The sequence below is a fragment of the Aquila chrysaetos genome (assembly GCF_900496995.4).
Source record: "Aquila chrysaetos chrysaetos chromosome W unlocalized genomic scaffold, bAquChr1.4 W_unloc_2, whole genome shotgun sequence".
Taxonomy (NCBI): domain Eukaryota; kingdom Metazoa; phylum Chordata; class Aves; order Accipitriformes; family Accipitridae; genus Aquila; species Aquila chrysaetos.
Genome location: NW_024470322.1, coordinates 5,689,095 through 5,711,723, shown reverse-complemented (window position 1 = coordinate 5,711,723; position 22,629 = coordinate 5,689,095). Strand labels below are relative to the sequence as shown.

Sequence of the window (22,629 nt, the reverse complement as noted above, 5' to 3'; positions counted from 1 at the left end):
GCTTACGCAGATAAAACAGTTCTTAACCACTTAAAACAATCCCCTAAGCAAAATAAGCAACACCAACAAAGGAAGGCTTTGCAACCATAACACTGCATTAGAATTGGTATAACTAACATGGCAACAATGGAAAGAGCCTGGGCCATGTTTTGACACTTGCAAATTAAGTTACACAGTCATAAGCGAACCAAATCCAAACGTCTGCAAAGACAGGGTCTTAGCCAAAGTATATTTGTAACATTAAAAGTCTCTGACCATCATGCATTAGGCTTATAAAGTATTGTAGGTCTCATTTTCATAGAAGTTTGTTTCTCAAAAGAAAAACAGCTTTTTGGTCTATTGGAATACTTTAAAGTTATACAAATTCACATGTGAATATCCTTCTCAGTTTCAGGTCCTATCCACAGGATTGTTAGATAAATACTTATGCTACAACAACTCACCTTCAACTGCACTGGATTTGTTACATTCTTCAAATTCAATAGGGCCTTAAAGAAATGATAATGAAGATAAACATTAGGTTAAATTTAATCTCAAATGAAGGTCAAACCCTAAGATATTTTAACAACTATTAATATTTCCTGAAAACACTAAATAATCTAATTAAAAATTTAGGTGGTAACTGAAAACCACAATTACTTTGCCAATGGTCAGATTGCAAAATCATACATGTACAGCAAATCATTAAATATTTTTACTCTTTCATACTAAAAAATTAAAATACTAGTGCACATTGTCTAAATACAATTTAATTGCCTATGTTATTACAACCACATAAAACATTTCTAAATTTGTTTCTTCTTTTCACTCAAAATTGCATCTATAATGTAGCGTAAGGCTTTCATTTTATCTTCTTTTAATGAACAAGAGCTATGTAAAGAAAAATCAAAAAGGAAAAAAGCATAGCTATAGTCCTAATTTTGAGATTTACACTTTTTCTAACTCTGTATTGTTAGTTCCTCTGTTTCGTCTTCATAGCCAATTACCTGGACAGTTAAAAGTGATGTGCAGAATCTTAAACATAGTAATAAAGAAGATAAAAAGCTTCTAAAAAAAATCATTAAGACTAAACAGGACTGTCCTGGTTTCAGCTGGGATAGAGTTAATTGTCTTCCTAGTAGCTGGTATAGTGCTATGTTTTTGAGTTAGGTATGTGAAGAATGTTGATAGCACACTGATGTTTTCAGTTGTTGCTAAGTAATGTTTAGTCTAAAGTCAAGGATTTTTCAGCTGCTCATGCCCAGCCAGCAAGAAGGCTGGAGGGGCACAAGAAGTTGGCACAGGACAGAGCCAGGGCAGCTGACCCAAAGTGGCCAAAGGGGTATTCCATACCATATGACGTCATGCCTAGTATATAAACTGGGGGGAGTTGGCCTGGGTGGATTGCTGCTCAGGAACTAACTAGGCATTGGTTGGTGGGTGGTGAGCAATTGCATTGTGCATCACTTGTATATTCCAATCCTTTTGTTATTATTGCAATTTTATTATTGTTTTTATTACAATTATTAGTTTCTTCTTTTCTGTTCTATTAAACTGTTCTTATCTCAACCCATGAGCTTTATTAGGTTTTTTCCCCCGTTTCTCTCCCCCATCCCACTGGGTGTGGGGGAGTGAGTGAGCAGCTGTGTGGTGCTTAGTTGCTGGCTGGGGTTAAACCACGATGTGAGGGACCGAGACTGGCAACCATTTTGTCTCAAACAACCAAGCAAGTAGCCGCAAGCAGACAAAACAGGATGTGCCCTGCGGAGGTAGGGTAGTGAACTGTTTCTGGGAAGTTTTCTAGCGGTTGCGCTTTGGATGTTTTGTCACAGGTTCGGAGTTTTGCCACAGGCCCTTACCACAGTGGTTGTGTAAACAAGTTAAATGGGATAAGGGGGCATCAGCGACCCCCCCCACTCCCTCCTCAAGAACTTTCGAGAAAACCCCACAACGCTTGCACGAAGGGCTCTTGGACAAGGGTATAAAAAGGGGGGGGACCAACCCCCAGGCACAGTGCCCTGCTGCCTGAGGAATCCGGACAGTTACTACAGAGACTCCTCACTGGATCCAAGGGTGGTGATACTTACCTTGCCTTTTTTCTCTTTCTTCTCTCTCATCTCTTCTCTTCCTCCTACCTTGTTGTTAGGAATATTTTGCTACAGCTGTTAAGTGTCAAGTTTTTTTATTCGAAATATCTGCTACACCAAGTTTAGCCACACTTGTGTTATAAGTCAATGTTAAATAAAACATATTTCGAGCATCTAAGAGCCATTGTCATGACTCCTGCCCTGGGAGTCACCGAGCAAAATGGGGTGTTGAAATTTTCCCTGTCCCTCCTGATTCATTGTTGCAACTCCTGTGTGCAGCAACAGACTATCTAAAAGATCGCCCCCACCAAGTGGGACGGGACACACGACAAGGGACAAAAAAGCAGAGGTTAAACTGGTTAAGTGCCATATCTAAATAAATTCATTATTATGGCTTCCCATTATAGTTGTGTGACAGATGCACTCAATTCCTTAACCAAACTAGCGGTAGTTTCGTACAGGCTCCAAAGCAGGTAAAGGCCCAAGCCGTAACCAGGCAAAGAGGTTCTCTAGTTCCAAACTGTTCTCTGAAAACCCACAAAAGAGCAGAGTGGCACAGTGAGCATCGATGCCTATGAGCTTGGAACACCAATCATGCGATTAACACATGAATAGCAGGTGGTTCTTCCAAGACTCATTTATCAAGGAACAAAGAAAATTGTGGGTACAAGGAGTTTTGTGCACACCTCTCCCATTGTATGCAATTTAACTACGAGCCATAAATATGACAGCCTAAGTGAGTCGCCTTTGAGCTCTCCCTGCTAAGCAGCTGGTTGCACAGCGGTGATCTCCCCTTGAGCTGGGACGCCTCTCAAAGTTGCTCCTCGAGGCAGAGACCTCTTACCAACTGCAGATCTTTGGTAAATGACTGATATCGCACATAACCTTGTATTATAGTGCACTAAGATTTTGTCTTGGCAACTTTGAATCATTGTTATATCCTTTGTGCAGTACAGTAATAGAGCGAACCTTGCCATCGAACTTTGTTAAGTCACACTTTTACAACATCATATTTCAATAAAACCACTTTTGCTGATACCTTTGACAGTGGTTCTTTAAGCGATCTAAATTACCCATTTGCAACAAATTTGCATAGTCACCAGGATCCTAAATCAGGATTCGCAATAAGATGACACAAGGTAAGTCAGTTGTCATTGCAAAGGGCAGTCTTAACCCTCATTCTTTCAATCTGGCTAAGCCTAGAATTTATTTAACCCTGCTATGAACCATTTTAGGGAGCAAAGTTGCAGAAAAACAGTGATTTTCCATAAGACCTTACTGAGGGAGTTAAAAAGGCAGAATCACACCAGCACTTGTGCAAATGCAAAGAAAGCAGAAGACACATGCAAACAGACACCATTACTTTCATCCCCTACTAAGAATTAGCCCCTTGGCCTGTATTTGAAACCGTAACTTGCAACTGAAGCAACAAAAGTAAAAACAAAGTTTAGCAAGTTAGCACTGTGAAACAAGGGTTATTACTTATCTTTCTATAATCATTTTGATGTAGTATACACAAGTTTATATATACACGTCTCCTGGTTTTGGCTGGGATAGAGTTAATTGTCTTCCTAGTAGCTGGTACAGTGCTATGTTTTTGAGTTAGGTATGAGAAGAATGTTGATACCACACTGATGTTTTTAGTTGGTGCTAAGTAATGCTTAGTCTAAAGTCAAGGATTTTTCAGCTTCTCATGCCCAGCCAGCAAGAAGGCTGGAGGGGCACAAGAAGTTGGGAGGGGACACAGCCAGGGCAGCTGACCCAAAGTGGCCAAAGGGGTATTCCATACCATGTGACGTCATGTCTAGTATATAAACTGGGGGGAGTAGGGTTGGGAGGATTGACGCTCAGGGACTAACTGGGCATCGTTCAGCGAGTGGTGAGCAATTGCATTGTGCATGACTGGTATATTCCAATCCTTTTATTATTATTATTCTCATTTTATTATTGTTGTTATTATCATTATTAGTTTCTTCCCTTCAGTTCTATTAACCTCTTCTTATCTCAACCCACAAGTTTTACTTCTTTTCCCGATTTCCTCCCCCATCCCACTGGGTGGGGAGGAGTGAGTGAGCAGCTGCGTAGTGCTTAGTTACCGGCTGGGGTTAAACCACAGCAGTCCATTTTGGCGCCAAACATGGGGCACAAAGGGTTGAGATAACAACAGACCTGACCAGAGCTTGTTAAAACAAATTTGTTACAAACATTCATTACATTGGCTTAATAGTCGCTAGTCACAATGTTGATTTATGAGCATTTAGAGTTGTGGCACTCCTTTTTAGAGTTCTGTTATGTATGACCTCACTTGCTGTATGTAGTCCCTGTGCTGCTGCTTATCATCCGTGGGAGGTGGATTAAGGTTTTCACTTTAATATATTGTGTATTACTGGCTTATGGTATGATAAAATTATCAGTCGTGGGATTAATCTGGTATTTGCACTCAGCATTGTTGTCACCTCTACACTTCGGGAGCCATCTGTGGGAAACTATTAATAATTATACTATTTACTTTGCCTCCCCGGAGAGCCAATCTATGGGCGAGACACCTATCTTCACCTTTCCCTTCTCCTCTAGTTGTGTGGATTGTCCGGCTCATAGTTCACAAAGGAGTTTCACCATGTCTAGTGCACACAGGCGACTCATGGGGGGTTACAAAAGCGACCCAGCCTTGGGTTGCCTTGAGGCCCTGTCTCTGCAGAGACGACTCACGGGGAGCTGTGTAGACAGCTTAGCCCTGGGTTGTCTGATAAACCCTAAAGTAAACAGGGCAGTGGCTGCACCATTCAAAGAACCAAAACCTGAACTGAGCCTTGAAATCCCTTAACAAATAGTATGCCCTGAGTCTCAATCCAACCACTATTCAGTTGCCTGAGGAAGCAAGGTAAAAAAAACAAAACCTGGAGGGTTTCAGCTTCACTTTCAAATTACAACCTTGTGTATTCAAACAATCACAGACCAAAAAAGGAAAGATAAGGGGAAACTCCACTCAGATATACATAATCCATTTAGGCATATATCATAATCCACTCAGGCATAGTCATACACACCATTCCACAAGTCAGGGGATAAAAACTCTAAGATTCAGGTTGGAAATGGGGGGGGGTCACTTCTCCAACTATACAGTTGGCTTGTGAAGGAGACCCTTCCCCCCCCTTGATGGGGACGCCGGTCGAGGTAGCTTCCCTGGGATTGAGACCCCTTACCTGGAGGGGTAAGTGAATATTGTTTATGCTTTAAGTTTGTAAACATGTGTGTGCTTGTAGTTGTCTGTGAATCGCTTGTGGTTGTAATAGTGTACTACTCTTGCCTTAAAAAATTGCAAGAGTGCATTCCTCCATTGTATCTGTAAAACCTGCAATAGTGGCGTGTTAAGCCTGTAAGTGAAGTTCAGATAAATCATTTGCTTGAACCTTGCAGTTAAGTCTGTGAGTGAAGGTCAAGTCGTTCGCTTGAACCTTGCAATTAAGTCTTTTTCTGCCACACTAGTCTACTTACAATGGCATTTGAGAATTTTGAAAAATTTGAATACCCTTGGAATGTTGAAACCAGCATGGTCCTATTGCTAGGAACTAGCATGTTCCTCAATGTGGTTCAGGCTTGTTTAAGGTTAAACAACTACTGAAGAAGATCACCCAGAGATCTGCCCCGAGGCTGGATAATTATAAATGGCAGGCTGTGTGGGGTAGTATGGGCAAGTACCTAGAACAGTGGGCACCTCCAATGCTTTGGAAATTCACCACTGAACAAGTGCAGAATCCAGAAAAACTAGTAAAATATTTGGGAAAAGTATGCTGTCACCCTGGCAACTCCAGAGAGACACAAATCACTACAATGTGCTGGGGCCTAGCCCATCCCTATGAAGCCCTGTTCGACACCACTCAGTACCCTCAAGGGGAACAGAAGGTCTCTGGATCTAACAAGGCGACAGGCAGTGTGGCTACCCAAACACTGGCGACTGCTACTGCAACTGAACCAGCGAACCAACCTGCACCAGTATCAGTTGCCCCCGTATAGAAAAAGAAATATACAAAAAAATCACCTCGCTTAGCAAAGGATGAAGGTGAACCAGGGTCATCACGGGAACAGGAGGAAGAGGCAGAACCAGAGATAATCACCCGATCCCTATCCTTGAGTGAGCTGCGGGATGCGCGAAAAGATTTTGGCCGCCATATAGCTGAGCACATTATCACCTGGCTGCTCTGATGCTGGGACAATGGGGCTAGTAGCCTGGAATTAGAAGGTAGGGAAGCCAAGCAGCTGGGATTGCTTGCCAGGGAAGGTGGCATTGACAAGGCAATTAGAAAAGGGCCACAAGCCATCAGCCTCTGGAGGCAACTCCTGTCAAGCGAGAAGGTACCCCTTCAAGGAAGATGTTATATGTCAATCAAGCAAGTGGACCACCATGGAAAGAGGTATCCAATATCTGAGAGAATTAGCCGTGCTAGAGATGATTTATTATGACCCAGACAATGCACAATTACCCAAAGATCCAGACGAAGTCCAATGCACACGACCCATGTGGCAAAAAGTTGTACGGAGCGCACATTCGTCCTATGCCAACACAATGGTGATAATGACCTGGAAAGACGAAGAGGCACCGACAGTGGATGAAATGGCTCACCAACTCCAGCGATACAAAGAAAATCTCTCAACCTCCCTACAAGCCTGCATCTCGGCTATGGAGAAGCTGTCCTGGGATTTCCAGCAATTCAAAGACGATACGTCCTACTCCCCACCTGTAAGGACCAATGTCTCAGCTATTAGGAGTGAGCGTTCCTCTGCCCAAGAGAGAGAATATAGAAGGTACACACCACAAAGTGCCCTGTGGTTTTACCTATGTGACCACGGAGAGGACATGAGGAAATGGGATGGAAAACCTACCTCGGTCCTAGATGCACGGGTACGTGAGTTGAGATGAAAAACCACCACAAAAGGGGATTCTGCCAGGAAAAATGCCACTCCAGTTTCCAAACAGAGTAGAAGGGCTGATCTTATTTCTGATCCTCTTGAAGGGACTCCTGAGCCAATTTTACGAGAAGTGAGTACTGGATACTCTGACCAGAATTAGAGGGGCCCTGCCTCCAGCCAGGTGGAGGAAAGGGATAACCGGGTCTATTGGACTATGTGGATTCGATGGCCTGGCACGTTAGACCCACAGGAGTACAAGGTTCTAGTAGATACCGGCGCACAGTATACTCTAATACCATCAAGTTATAAAGGGGCAGAACCCATTTGCATTTCTGGTGTGACAGGGGGATCCCAAGAGTTCACTGTATTGGAGGCTGAAGTAAGCCTAACTGGGAATGAATGGCAGAAACACCCCATTGTGACTGGCCCAGAGACTCCGTGTATCCTTGGCATAGACTCTCTCAGGAGAGGGTATTTTAAGGACCCAAAGGGGTATCGATGGGCTTTTGGTATAGCTGCCTTGGAGACGGAGGGCACTGAACAGCTGTCTACCCTGCCTGGTCTCTCTCAAGACCCTTTGATTGTGGGGTTGCTGAGGGTTGAAGAACAACAAGTGCCAATTGCTACCATGACGGTGCACCGGCGGCAATATCGCACCAACCGAGACTCTCTGATTCCCATCCACAAGTTGATTTGCCAACTGGAGAGCCAAGGAGTGATCAGCAAAACTCGCTCGCCCTTTAATAGTCCCATATGGCCAGTGCGGAAATCTAATAGGGAGTGGAGACTAACAGTTGACTATCGTGGCTTGAATGAAGTCACCCCGCCGCTGAGCGCTGCCGTTCTGGATATGCTAGAACTTCAATACGAACTAGAGTCAAAGGAAGCCAAGTGTTATGCCACAACTGACATAGCTAATGCGTTTTTCTCAATCCCTCTGGCAGCAGAGTGTTGTCCACAATTTGCCTTTACTTGGAGGGGCATCCAGTACACCTGGAATCGATTGCCCCAGGGGTGGAAACACAGCCCCACCATTTGCCATGGACTAATCCAGACTGCACTGGAAAAAGGTGAAGCTCCGGAACACCTGCAACATATCGATGACATCATTGTATGGGGCAACATGGCAGAAGAAGTCTTTGAGAAAGGGAAGAAAATAATCCAAATCCTTCTGAAAGCTGGTTTTGCCATAAAAGAAAGTAAGGTCAAAGGTCCTGCCCAGGAGATCCAGTTTTTAGGAATAAAATGGCAAGATGGACGTCATCAGATCCCAATGGATGTGATCAACAAAATAGCAGCTATGTCCCCACCGACTAATTAAAAGGAAACACAGGCCTTCTTAGGTGTCGTGGGGTTTTGGAGAATGCATATTCCAAATTACAGTCTGATTGTAAGCCCTCTCTATCAAGTGACCCGGAAGAAAAACGAATTTAAATGGGGCCCCGAGCAACAACAAGCTTTTGAACAAATTAAACGGGAGATTGTTCATGCAGTAGCCCTTGGGCCAGTCCGGGCAGGACAAGATGTTAAGAATGTGCTCTATTATCCTGCAGCCGGGGAGAATGGCCCTACCTGGAGCCTCTGGCAGAAAGCACTGGGGGAAACCTGAGGCCGACCCCTGGGGTTTTGGAGTCGGCGATACACAGGATCCGAGGCTCACTATACTCCAACTGAAAAAGAGATATTGGCAGCATATGAAGGAGTTCGAGCTGCCTCAGAAGTGGTTGGTACTGAAACACAGCTCCTCTTAGCACCCCGACTGCCAGTGCTGGGCTGGATGTTCAAAGGGAGGGTCTCCTCTACACATCATGCAACTGATGCCACGTGGAGCAAGTGGGTCGCGCTGATCGCACAACGAGCTCGCATAGGAAACCCCAGTCGCCCAGGAATTGTGGAAGTGATCACGGACTGGCCAGAAGGCAAAGATTTTGGAATGTCACCAGAGGAGGAGGTGACACATGCTGAAGAGGCCCCGCTGTATAATAAACTGCCAGAAAATGAGAGGCAATATGCTCTGTTCACTGATGGGTCCTGTCGCATTGTGGGAAAGCATCGGAGGTGGAAGGCTGCTGAATGGACTCCTATAAGACAAGTCGCAGAAACTGCTGAAGGAGAAGGTGAATCAAGTTAATTTACAGAGGTGAAAGCCATCCAGCTAGCGTTAGACATTGCTGAAAAAGTGGCCAGTGCTCTATCTCTATACTGACTCATGGATGGTGGCAAATGCCCTGTGGGGGTGGTTACAGCAATGGAAGCAGAGCAACTGGCAGCGCAGAGGCAAACCCATTTGGGCTGCCGCACTGTGGCAAGATATTGCGTCCCGGCTAGAGAATCTGGTTGTAAAAGTATGTCATGTAGATGCTCACGTACCCAAGAGTCGGGCCACTGAAGAACATCAAAATAACCAACAGGTGGATCAGGCTGCCAAGATTGAAGTGGCTCAGGTGGACCTGGACTGGCAACATAAGGGTGAGCTATTTATGGCTCAGTGGGCCCATGATGCTTCAGGCCATCAGGGAAGAGATGCAATATATAGATGGGCTCGTGACCGAGGGGTGGACTTGACCATGAACACTATCGCACAGGTTATCCATGAATGTGAAATGTGCTGCAATTAAGCAAGCCAAACAGTTAAAGCCCCTGTGGTATGGAGGACGATGGCTGAAATATAAATATGGGGAAGCCTGGCAGATTGACTATATCACACTCCCACAAACTCGCCAAGGCAAGCGCTATGTGCTCACAATGGTGGAAGCAACCACCAGATGCCTGGAAACATATCCTGTGCCCCATGCCACCGCCCAGAACACTATCCTGGGCCTTGAAGAGAAAGTTTTATGGCGACACGGCACCCCAGAGAGAATTGAGTCAGACAACGGGACTCATTTCCGAAACAACCTCATAGACACCTGGGCCAAAGAGCATGGCATTGAGTGGGTGTATCACATCCCCTATCATGCACCAGCCTCTGGGAAAATTGAGCGATACAATGGACTGTTAAAGACTACATTGAGAGCAATGGGGGGTGGAACCTTCAAACATTGGGATACACATTTAGCAAAAGCCACCTGGTTAGTCAACACCAGAGGATCTGCCAATCGGGGTGGCCCTGCCCAGTCAGAATTTTTACGTACTGTAGAAGGGGATAAAGTCCCTGTAGTGCACACAAAAAATATGTTAGGGAAGACAGTCTGGGTTACTCCTGCCTCAGGCAAAGGTAAACCCATTCGTGGGATTGCTTTTATTCAAGGGCCTGGGTGCACTTGGTGGGTGATGCGAAAAGATGGGGAAGTCCGATGTGTGCCTCAAGGGGATTTGATTTTAGGTGAGAATAGCCAGAATTAACCTGTATGATATTAGTTGCTATATAACCCTGCTACTGTATGTTATCATTACTATAATTGTTATATGCTATATCCATAGTACTACAGTAAGAATCACTTAGATCAAGCAAGAAAAAAACTGTGATAAAACTGAGCGAAGCGCAGTAGTGATGGAATCAGAACTGACTCCAGCATGCAACAATCCAACGGTGCACACCATCCTCCTGCTGCGTTCAATGTCACCTGCTCGTCACACTGCACTGAAGCCCAACTCTGCTCTACCGACTGAGAGGACTTTGCACCATCCCTCCTGCCCAGAAAGACTGGTATGACAGATGGAGCCCAGAGTCAGGAACTAAATGAACTCAACGAACATTTTATGAACATTTATTGAGTGCACCCTCAGCAAGTTTGCAGATGACACCAAGTTGGGAGGAAGTTTTGATCTGCTCGAGAGTAGAAAGGCTCTACAGAGGGATCTGGACAGGCTGGATCGATGGGCCGAGGCCAACTGTATGAGGTTCAACAAGGCCAAGTACCAGGTCCTGCACTTGGGTCACAACAACCCCATGCAGCGCTACAGGCTTGGGGAAGAGTGGCTGGAAAGCTGCCTGGCAGAAAAGGACCTGGGTGTGCTGGTTGACAGCCGGCTGAATATGAGCCAGCAGTGTGCCCAGGTGGCCAAGAAGCCCAATAGTATCCTGGCCTGTATCAGAAATAGTGTGGCCAGCAGGACTAGAGAAGTGATTGTTCCCCTGTATTCAGCACTGGTGAGGCCGCACCTTGAGTACTGTGTTCAGTTTTGGGCCCCTCACTACAGGAAAGACATTGAGTTGCTGGAGCATGTCCAGAGAAGGGCGACCAAGTTGGTGAGGCGCCTTGTCCTAGTTTCAGCTGGGATAGAGTTAACTGTCTTCCTAGTAGCTGGTACAGTGCTATGTTTTGAGTTCAGTATGTGAAGAATGTTGATAACACTGATGTTTTCAGTTGTTGCTAAGTAGTGTTTAGACTAATGTCAAGGATTTTTCAGCTTCTCATGCCCAGCCAGCGAGAAAGCTGGAGGGGCACAAGAAGTTGGCACAGGACACAGCCAGGGCACCTGACCCAAACTGGCCAACAGGGTATTCCATACCATGGGACGTCCCATCTAGTATAGGAAATGGGAAGTGGGGGCGAGGAATCGCTGCTGGGGGACTAGCTGGGTGCCGGTCGGCAGGTGGTGAGCAATTGCACTGCGCATCATTTGTACATTCCAATCCTTTCATTATTGCTGTTGTCATTTTATTAGTGTTATCATTATCATTATTAGTTTCTTCTTTTTTTTTTCTATTAAACTGTTCTTATCTCAACCCGTGGGTTTTGCTTCTTTTTCCCAATTTTCTCCCCCATCCCACTGGGTGGGGGGGAGTGAGTGAGCGGCTGCGTGGTGCTTAGTTGCTGGCTGGGGTTAAACCACGACAGACCTGGAGCACAAGTCTTATGAGGAGCGGCTGAGGGAGCTGGGGCTGTTTAGTCTGGAGAAAAGGAGGCTGAGGGGAGACCTTATTGCTCTCTACAACTACCTGAAAGGAGGTTGTAGTAGAGGTGGGTGCTGGTCTTTTCTGTCAGGTGGCTGGAGACAGGACGAGAGGAAATGGCCTCAAGTTGTAGCAGGGGCGGCTTAGGTTAGATATTAGGAAAAATTTCTTTACTGAGAGGGTTGTCAGGTATTGGAACAGGCTGCCCAGGGAAGTGGTTGAGTCACCATCCCTGGAGGTATTCAAAAAGTGCATAGACAAGGCACTTCAGGACATGGTTTAGTGGGCATGGTTGTTGCTTGGACTCGATGATCTTGAAGGTCTTTTCCAACCTAAATGATTCTATATATTTATACAACTATATCTCTACATTTCTCAAAGGACGGTAAAAGGTGATGATGATTGACCAGGATGTAACTGAAGGTATGGGACCTGAGCATGACGTCAATGGTATAGAATAAGGGGTGGATACTGTCCTGGTTTCAGCTGGGATAGAGTTAACTGTCTTCCTAGTAGCTGGTACAGTGCTGTGTTTTTGAACTAGGTATGAGAAGAATGTTGATCACACACTGATGTTTTCAGTTGTTGCTAAGTAGCGTTTAGACTAAAGTCAAGGATTTTTCAGCTTCTCATCCCCAGCCAGCAAGAAGGCTGGAGGGGCACAAGAAGTTGGGAGGGGACACAGCCAGGGCAGCTGACCCAAAGAGGCCAACAGGGTATTCCATACCATGTGATGTCATGTCTAGTATATGAACTGGGGGGAGTAGGGTTGGGGGGAATCGCCGCTCAGGGACTAACTGGGCATTAGTCAGCAGGTGGTGAGCAACTGCATTGTGCATCAGTTGTATATTCCAATCCTTTTATTATTACTATTGTCATTTCATTAGCGTTATCATTATCATTATTAGTTTCTTCTTTTTTTTTCTATTAAACTGTTCTTATCTCAACCCACAAGTTTTACTTTTTTTTCCGATTCTCTCTCCCCTCCCACTGAGTGGGGGGGAAGTGAGTGAGCAGCTGCGTGGTTCTTAGTTGCTGGCTGGGGTTAAACCACGACAGCAGCTTTATAGACATCTGTTCTGAATATATCCGTAAATTCATATTAAATAATGTTTGGAAATATAATTTACACAGAAGAACATAGCAGAGGCAAGTTTGTACAAGGAAGTTCAGTTTCTTGACAAATTTCAGTGATGTACCAAGGAGCAGTATAGTTTAAGAGCTTCCTCGAAGGTCTATGTAGAGGGACTCAGAGCTATACAATGCTATGCTTTGTGAACACAAATACTACACTTTAATAAATTGTGTTGCTAAATTTCATGAATCATTTAATATCAAAGCTAATGAATTCTGAGAATTTGAAATTGTAAGTACATTACCACTATAACACATTAACAAATAGGGTTTGACCTTTTATTAGGAGTGGAAATCTACAGTTTTTAAATTAACATTTCCTACTCTTTTATTTTTAATCTCTTACCAGGTCTTTCCTTGCCAGTTCCTTTTGACTCAGCAAATTTCTGTATTAAACTCTCAACTGTAGTATTTGTCATGTTATTAATAAACTCTTCATGCACCTTCAAAAAAAAAAAAAAACCAAAAAAAACCACACCACACAAAAGGAATTTTAAAACCAGTAATTGAAAGAATGTAATTAACTTTAAAAAGTGTTTTTCTCTAGAGTTAAGGTTCAAAATGCTTGCCTCTGAAGTATGTTACAGGGCTTCCTAAAATCAATAGGCATTTTACCAAGGAAATCCCTTCTTTGCATTAGTATTAGCAACTGTGTGTACAATACAGATACAAATGAGTAATGAAAGAATACAGCTTGATGACAGGGCTAGGATTTACTTCCATTTCTTCCATCTAAACCACTTCTGTAATCCATAATTTTCTGAATTTGTCAGCAACGTGTCCCACTACAACGTCAGGAAGACAAGCAGTCTCTTAAGCCAGCACCAGTTAAGGGTGTGAACTGTTACCACTGTATTATCACAGTTCCCACCTGTTTGAGTAAAAGCATTACTGTTGTAATGGGTTTTGGTCTGATAAAGGAACAACCACACATTGTTAATAAGAAGTTTTTCCAACAATGCAGTATGTATATGCTTTAGAAATAAATAGCATGACCCTTGTGACCACCATTCATTAGCAGAAAACCTCAAAACTGAAGAAAACAGTGACTCAAATTAAGTGTATACAAATAAAACTACATTTCAGAACATAAAAAAATTAAGGACTACTCATAAGGATTATTAATTAAGCCAACTTGCATCTAAATAAAAGATACTATAAAAACTTCTTTTAACACTGTTACTGGAGGTCTTTTGCTCATAAAAACCAAAGCGTATCAAAAATCTGGAAGCTTTTCAGACTGATATAATTTCAAGTTTTAGTTAAAGAAAAGCACAATCATCCTGAAATGTGTGAAATGGGTACTAATTAATATCTGTGGAACAGAACTTTGAAATACACTAACAATTCTCCAAATTAACAGAAAACAAAATATTTTGACAACACAAAATGTAACAATTATTCAAACTTATTCTGTAAAATTTGTGATACTGAACTTATAAATACACCAAGAAGCAGTAAAAAATTCAGCTTATGTTGAATTTAGATATTAAAAAGATTTCCAATACAATGTACAAAATTAGAGGATGATCCATTTAATAAAAAAAATTTCAGAGAGGCTTGAATAACAAAAGAGAATACGCATATAGAAACATCACAAAAGACCAAAATGGCAATTTAGTAGATGTTCAAATCTCCTTCAAACATCTCATAAACAAGTTCAGTACTCGCATAATGTTTGATATCTGTGGTAAAAAGAACCACATCTGCTTGAAAATCTTTTTAATTCTGTGGATCATTTCTGTTTATCCCCTTCTACTCATACTGGTTTAAAAAGTTACCATCATTTGAAAGATGTGATCTTGTAATTACCACAAACACAGTAAGAATGTTTCATTTAATAGTTAAGAAAAATATGTATCATGATCCAAACAAACTATAATATAAAAAATTACCTCTCCTATTTGTAAATGAATTTCTTTTATGGTATTTGACAATGATTCTATAATCTCTTTCATATGAAGAAGGTGTATTTCTTCAATGTCTTGAAATTTCTGTAAACCAATACAAGCAATTATTCATAATGAAAATAATTCTTGAAATTTCTTGAACCTTAAATTTTAATAATTAAATATACTAAACAGAAAACCACTTTTTTTTTCAGATCTTGATCATGGTAATTACAGTGTTTAAGAAAGGAAGGTGCAGAATTCACAGAGTTATGAAATAATGTACTTTAGAAGAATATCCTTTTGGAACTGTTATCCAACTTTTTTACTTACTCTTTAAACCTTCATCTATCTTGATTTTTTTAAAAGTCTGACCTATTTCTACCAAAAGAAAATAGGGCTGGAGGGTGTTTAAAAAAAAAAAAAAAAATCTATTTTCCATAACTGAAGAGTTTCAGTTTTTCATCTAACCCCAGAAATCCTATTTCTGGATCTGTTTTGCACCTCCTCCTTATCACCCCCTCTTCCCGCTCACAATACACACATGCGTCCTCTTTCTCTAGTTAAATCTATATCCTTTGCTTCTTTAAACGCGATTAATTTGTTTGGTCTTTAAACTCACTGTATAAAAGCTTTGCATTTTGTCTGAAATTTGTCCTCCTGTTCCATCTTACCCAGGCTTCCACCTGACACCCATTTTAAAACCATTTCCAACATCTCTAATGACCCCTACCTAGCCAAAGATCAGAACTAAAAATGTCCTCATCTTTCCCAACAGTCAACCATAATAATCTTGAAATCTGTGTTTACTCCTGCTCTGTCCTAGCTCTCTTCCTACTTCTGCAACTGTCTAAACTTTGGAGCACCACTTAATCCTCTCTCCAATTTTTCCAGGGTTCTCTGAAGACCATCTCTCTACATTTCACACCTCTTGGTACTCTGATTCACAAACAAGTACAACTCCATACAGACAAGTCAAAAATATCTCTTAACTTCTAAACTCTCAATCTTTCTTTTGCCATACTTATATGCCTCTCTAGCCATCAAGCAAGCAGATTAAAATGATTTTTTTTCCTCAAGCAGCCTTCCTCTTAATTGCAGAGGATATGGTCATCCTCTGTAGCCTATTCTATGACATTACTTCTTTTACTGACTGCCTGATTACATAAACTATATTATTTTGCTTTCAAAGCTATCTATGGTCCATCTCTATAATATCTGCTCTCAATCATTATCAGGGTGTCAACACCTGTACGCAATGTGATCTTCCAGCCTGTTTCCAGTACCTGATTTTTACCTAAACTCAAAGTCAACTTTTGAGATTATGCCAATGCCACTTCCTTTGTGTTTGGTTTGAGCCCCCCATAAAACTCTGCAAAACATTCTCCTTTAAACTCTTCTCTATAATGCATATCAAAACAGGTGACCATTCAGAGATATTTTTTTTGTCTCATGTCAGTGGACAGCAACCCCCTCTTGATTGTTTCCTTATTTCTTGTTTATTGTTTTATACTAAAGATTTAAATTCTTTGAAGTAGAAGCCATCTTGGCCTTGTACAGTACATAACACAAAGGGGTCTGATCAAAGACTAAAGCTATCTAGTTACTATAATACAACCACATCTTCATATCACAGATATAATCATTAACCAAATTGTTTACTTACACTTTTGAAAAATCAGTCCATTTTGAAAAGATGTACTGAAATGAATCTGTAATGTTAATGACCCAACAAATGCAAGTGAATTCTTAGCATTTTAAGCTACAATAAAAACGAAAAATTATCAACAGGATCTTTATCTATCCAACTCAGCATACACAGTTTAAGTAAGCATTATTCCTTTTTTATAAACATGTACATTTTCCTGTAAGTTTTAAAACATGAAGAATTATTACTCATTCTTGAACTTTATTTATATGCAGACTGCTCAAAAGCAAAGTTATCCAGTCAACTGCACTCATTTCTAGTTAAGACAGAGTTTCAAAGAATAACTTAGCACTTTCAGCTATTTGATCCGTTCCAATAACTGACTGTGCTATGTGATTATAAAAAAAGCTTCTAAAAAGGTGGAATAACTAGCAAATGAGACATGTTTTCTTAACAAGTGCATAGCAGTTGTATAATACAACTATACTTTTACTCAGAAAATCTTTCAACATGAAGAATTTCTGCCAAATCCAATATCTAAACAACAAAGTGAATTATATTTTCCTACATCTTTAATCGCAATAAAAGCCCTCCATGTTTATTGCAGAAAAAAACCCATAACTTTCAATTTAAGATTATGAAGATCACATTTCTAAATTCAACCTCTCAAAATCACGTATCACAAGTCACGTCACTTTGATAATTGCAGGTAAGATAGTAAATGACAAAAAAGGGAAAATATGTAAAATTTATGCAACAGGATTGGTGGAGTTTAACTAAGAGGACGGTTAAGTGAGGACATTACTACATGATTACCTAGAATAAAGCCACAGCAATTCAAGGTGTTTGTGTCCTCAGAAAAAGTTTATCTGAACAGCCTAAGACAGATTTAAGTTAAGCCAACTGTTTTTGCACCGAAACAGCTGAGAATGTTCACACTGCTCATTTATTTTGTTTTCAGAATTAGTATATTTCAAGTCAAATGTACTCCAAATTAAGATAATCTAGGGTGTGACTGATTCAGAAGCGGGCTTCCACATATTCACGAGTGTTGTTATTTTTCCTACTGCATAATCTTTAAAGTAGCACCCCCACAACCAAACTGTAGATGCAGCTATACCATTATACTTAAAACAAATTCCACAGATAGGACTTATACTGGCAGAATTCCAATTTTCATTTCCAATATGGATAGCTGTGGATGGTATTAAAGTTTCCAGGTGTTCATTATCACATATAAGTAAAAATTTAAATTTTGAGTAAAAGGGTTGTTGTAGTTAAGGAACTAAGGTTATTTATACAAGTGTGGTTTGTAGTGAGGTAAATTTGTATAATTTTTGTATTGCAAAACAAAACAAACCAGCTGTAATATCTGGTACAGTAAAAAATTTTTTTTCTCTCTCTACATCTCAGCCTGGTTTAAATACCTAATGCCTACCTAATAACACAAATAAAGCTGAACAAAAAGCATCTTCATATTCTGTTTCTAGATACAAAATAAACTGTTACTTTTTTCATTCTTTTGTTGTAGTGAATTGTTCAAATGAATTTTTTTAAGCCATTATGAAAAGCCCAGCTAATTTGCTTGCTGAAAGCCCCCACATTTTCCTTCACTAATTCACTAACAAAAAAAACCATTTCAAATACTCTTCATGTTTATCTTCTGTCAGTTCTAAACAAGAACTCCTTTTCATTACTCATAGCTTTCTTGCTCCTTGGAGACAAGTTTGCAGTGCAATTTTAGCAAGACCAGTTTATTAAAGTCATATTTGTTAAATTTTTTCTTAGTGTTTCAGAGAGCAATAAGTCAACTGCTATAAACACAGTCTCTTTCTTGTAAGGTAAGGAATAAATAGCAGACAGCTTTTGTGAGACTAAATAAAGATTTAAAGCAACCTGATTGAACTTGCTCTGAAGTAGATCAGAAGCATTCACAGGATCTATTTTAGTGGGGGTTCAGTAACTTCCAGAGCAAGGTAAATAACAAACAGGGCAGGAGCTTCTTCAATTATTCTAGATAGATCCAGAAGAGCCACGCTTGTATATGGGTTGAAACAAATCAACAGAACAGTTCAGTATTTTTTCTGGTATTACTTGATTTCTTTGTATCAAAAGGTGGGGTCTACAGCAAAAGTCAGGCTGCACTACAATTTATCCATACTGCACAATGATGGAGTTACTGGAACACTTACTGAGCAACTACAATAGTTACATTAACAGGAACACTACAAAAAAGTTACCATTTTGGGTAACAGCAGAATGTGTTCACATGTCAGTTTGCTTCCACCTTATTTGTGGAAACTCTCCAGGAGGAATGTTACACTTCAATAGTAAAGATTCTTTTGTTACTATTATACTTGTTTCCAAGAATTGTTTTAAGATAAATTTAAGTTCAAAAATTTTGCCTAGTCCCAAAATTCTCAAGCGATTGGAATCACACATGCCAATGACAAACCCAATCAAATTGCTTAGGGGTAACTGATACACAAATATTTTAAGTTACAGTGAGAGAGACAAAATGCTAAGGTAACAGATATAAATGCATAAGGTGGACACACATTCAAGTTAGTCCAGGCCAGGTGTCATACACTAAGTCAACTTAAAGACGCAAGTCTCTACCCTTAGTACCACACTGCCTCTTCCTTTGCACCAACACAAATGCTTGTGTGATTTCTCAGTAAACCAGACCCCAGGTCTCTTCTGGATTAAAGCCAACCTTCCTTAATACATTAGTTTTAGTTGGATTAGTTCTACAAGGTAGCTCCTTGCACAAATACTTGACAAAGGAAGAAGCGTGGAAAGAGGACAACTGCTGGTTTTGACAACACTACTAATTTAAAATATATATTGAAAACACAGCCTCATACACCAGAGAGGAGTACAACAGGCCTTATAACCCAGACCATGGTACCCATTAATTTTCTTGGTGAATTTTTTTTTTAAATAAAGCCTTTTTATACCACTGAATAACTGCAATCATCACTGTCTTACACTACACAATAAAAAAAAATAAACGTTTAAGAGTCACATATATTTTTAAAATGAGAGAAAAATGATGTACTTAACCAAATTTAACTCAAGCTGAAAAGAAAAGCATAGGGAGTACAGCTCCTCCAACCAGAACCTAGTTAGGATGCTGCACAAAAAGATGCCTACTGTGAACTCTTCAACAAAAGTATGTCAAGGCTCTTAATGTGACAGTCACATGAAAGGCAGAATTTTGCAGTAGCATGCCTGAGCACTTCTTTGTCACAAATGCCTGGACTGGGGCGGTGGGTGGGAGGGAAGAGTTCTGGTATATGATATATTTAGTACCCTTTCTGTAACAGCTGTGTTGAGTATCTATTCAAAGATGAACTAGATCAAGTTCTAATGAAGTTTTCAAAGTAGAAAAGCAGTTTATAGTTTAGGACAGGGCAGCTTTTTATATGTCAGCCTACATAATCCCCATACAGTAAAAATCTTAATTTCCAAGGAGTTAAGGAAAACCCTAACGCTTTTCCACTTCTACGTTAATAATACAAGTATGACTGAATCTCCCTAATAATTCCATCTATGCCTAAAAAGTAATCTTTTAAACTAAGGAAGAGAGCAAAGAATCTTCAACTGAAAAGAAAATTCCTATCTTGCAAAAGCTTTACTAAACCAAGAAACATATACAAATAAATATGCCAACCAGCCCTCAACTAAATATTACTACTAAAAGCAGAAACAGTGAGGTTTGCTTTTTGAAATCTGGGGCAGTGGGAAAAAGTCTGCTACCAACAGATTTGAAAAAGAAACTTTAAAACATAACAAGCAGCAGCATGTGCAATCATACAGATAACTTAATATCCTCTGAAATACAGATTAAAACAGCTTTAAAAAAAAAACCCAGAAATTTGAATAGATGTAGGGGCTTTTGACCACCTCAGATAAATCCTGGAAAGACACTTTAACAAGCTGTTACTGAAGTGTTTTGACAGAATGATAATGAAAAAAACACGATGGATCCCAGTTTTAAAACTCCTATGAATGAGTTCTAGCTCTCCAGCAATTCACAGGATTTCCCACATGATCACAATGCATCTACAATACTTCCAAAAGTTCATTTTGTTTTCTTCCTAAAAATTTCTTCAAGAAGTCTTTCTAGAGTGCTAGTGTTGAACTATATCATTCAAGGACACTGCCATCACAATATACATGGTCAATGTTTGCCCTTCAAACATATTACTTCTGACATTATTGTTAACATCAGTTTCCAATGAAGATCATTCTATCTTGAACCAATTTCTCAAAAGCTTTGATTTCAGATATCTTCAGAAAGGTAAAATAGAACATATTAATTTATTTTAAAGGTAACTCATTTAATATAACACTTACCTGTGCAGTTTCTGTCATTTTCTGTTCAAAAACAGATTTAACCGCAGCATATTTCTCCACATATAGTTTATAGGTATCTGTAGCTTTTTTTGATTTAACTGCTGCCTATAGATTAGTACAAAAAAAAAAAAAAGTGTCAAATGTCACACATCCAATCTGATCCAAGGCTTTTAAAGTTACTATTAAAAGAAAGCCTAGGATGACCTATAAAAATATTCAGGGGCATATCAAAACAGTGAAGCGTCATAACAAAATTTCACCACCAAACAACTCTGATTCAAGCCATTAGAGATTTTTATTTAAAACTATACTTAAACCACATAAAAAGGTAACAAAGCAATTACCTCATTTAAATCCCTTCCCCTTATCAGCAATGACTAACTTATACTTGTTTTGCAATAAATGTTTTAAAATTTGTATTGCTGAAGTTAACTAATTAGCTCATGTCAAATATTTAGATCTGCAACAGAAAAGCAGGAAGAAAGCAGGGCTAGAATACAGAGCAAACTTATTAATGAAATTCTGAAAGAGTTAATGGTAAAAAACGCAAGGTGGCACAGTTCTCAGAACTGAAGGAAGAAATATAAGGGAAAAGACATTCAAAAGTACAGGTGGTACATCAATGGAAATTTTAAGATTGAGAGATATTTGAATGTGAAGTTAATGCAGAACATACTGATGGCCAGATTTATGCAGCTCAGAGTTGTTTATAATAGTCCTTTTTGGCTTTATAATTTATTGATTTGCTTCATTATTTGTTGCTAATAAACCAAAATGTTCTTTTTTGTGGGCTTAATATTCTTACAAGACAAAAAGAAGTATAGCAGAATCCCAATATTACACAGACAACAAAACTGAATGAAGTGATTGGTTGTGGTAGAGAAAAAGTTATTATCAAAGTTTATAGCATGACAAACATGAGGTGAAGTTTTTCAAAACTTTTATATTCTTGCTATTTCCAAGATAAAAGCCAATTAAAATAAAAATTATTTCCCTTGAACATCAGCTTTTTTCTAGCTTCTGTTCAACATGCCTATTTTCTCACTGAAATTTCCCATTAGTTGCAACTCAAAAGTATTTCTGAATTGTTAATGACATAAGTAGACAGTTGTATATTTACTATTTGTTCTAGTTCTGAATAGCTTTCCTCCCCTCTTTCAAATGAATTTCATCTGTCCCACAGTAAAAACAGAAATTATTTCTCACTTGCAATGACTTGTAAAGCTGACCACTATCTATAACTTCCAAACAAATTAATATAAAGATACCCTCTAGAAAGATACAGTTATATTCTCCAATTTCCAAGAGAAAAATAACTGAAAATCATAAGTAACAGTATAGTGTTAGCACTTGTTCACCTGGGGAAACATCAACCAGGACTTCAAATGAAGAGAAATCAAAGCTACAGTTCCATTTTTCCAGATACAGAGAAAGCTTAAGCAGATCTTGCTCATGTAGTCCTCTAAACCCAGCATAACAGAGCCTGAAAATACTTCACTGTATGAAGAATATGGATCCTTCAGGCATTAAGGATGGCATGACAGGATGTATCAAACCCATCAGTTACTCACTCTGAATTTTACTTCATGATTCTCAATCTTGCATATTCACATAGGGGAATTCCCAAGAAGAAAACAGTCCTATCTTGTCTCCCAAACACCATTTACTATACCAAAAGTAAAAGGTGCTCTAAGAACACCTGGTTTTAAAAAGAATTAAGACTGCTTTGCAATAAAATGATTCCAAACTTAATCATTGAAAAGGAAGGAAATGTCAAGTTAA

General features: G+C 40.0%; 1 protein-coding gene across 12 annotated transcripts in view; it reads right to left on the bottom strand.

The window, feature by feature from the left end:
* The window catches only part of LOC121232947 (F-BAR domain only protein 2-like), a 114,768-nt gene that overhangs the window by 51,811 nt on the left and 40,328 nt on the right, over nt 1-22,629 (bottom strand). For 11 of the 12 annotated variants that reach the window (XR_005931771.1, XM_041121472.1, XM_041121469.1 and 8 more), the window contains 4 exons: nt 20,848-20,952; nt 14,844-14,942; nt 13,295-13,391; nt 444-488 (listed from right to left, as the gene is read on the bottom strand). Coding sequence is in view for 11 of the 12 variants with exons in the window: in XM_041121472.1 (XP_040977406.1) it covers nt 444-488; nt 13,295-13,391; nt 14,844-14,942; nt 20,848-20,952 (346 nt within the window). In the remaining variant the exon portion in view is untranslated. The remainder of the gene's footprint in view (nt 1-443; nt 489-13,294; nt 13,392-14,843; nt 14,943-20,847; nt 20,953-22,629) is intronic. The other variant, XM_041121473.1, reaches the window with a different exon arrangement.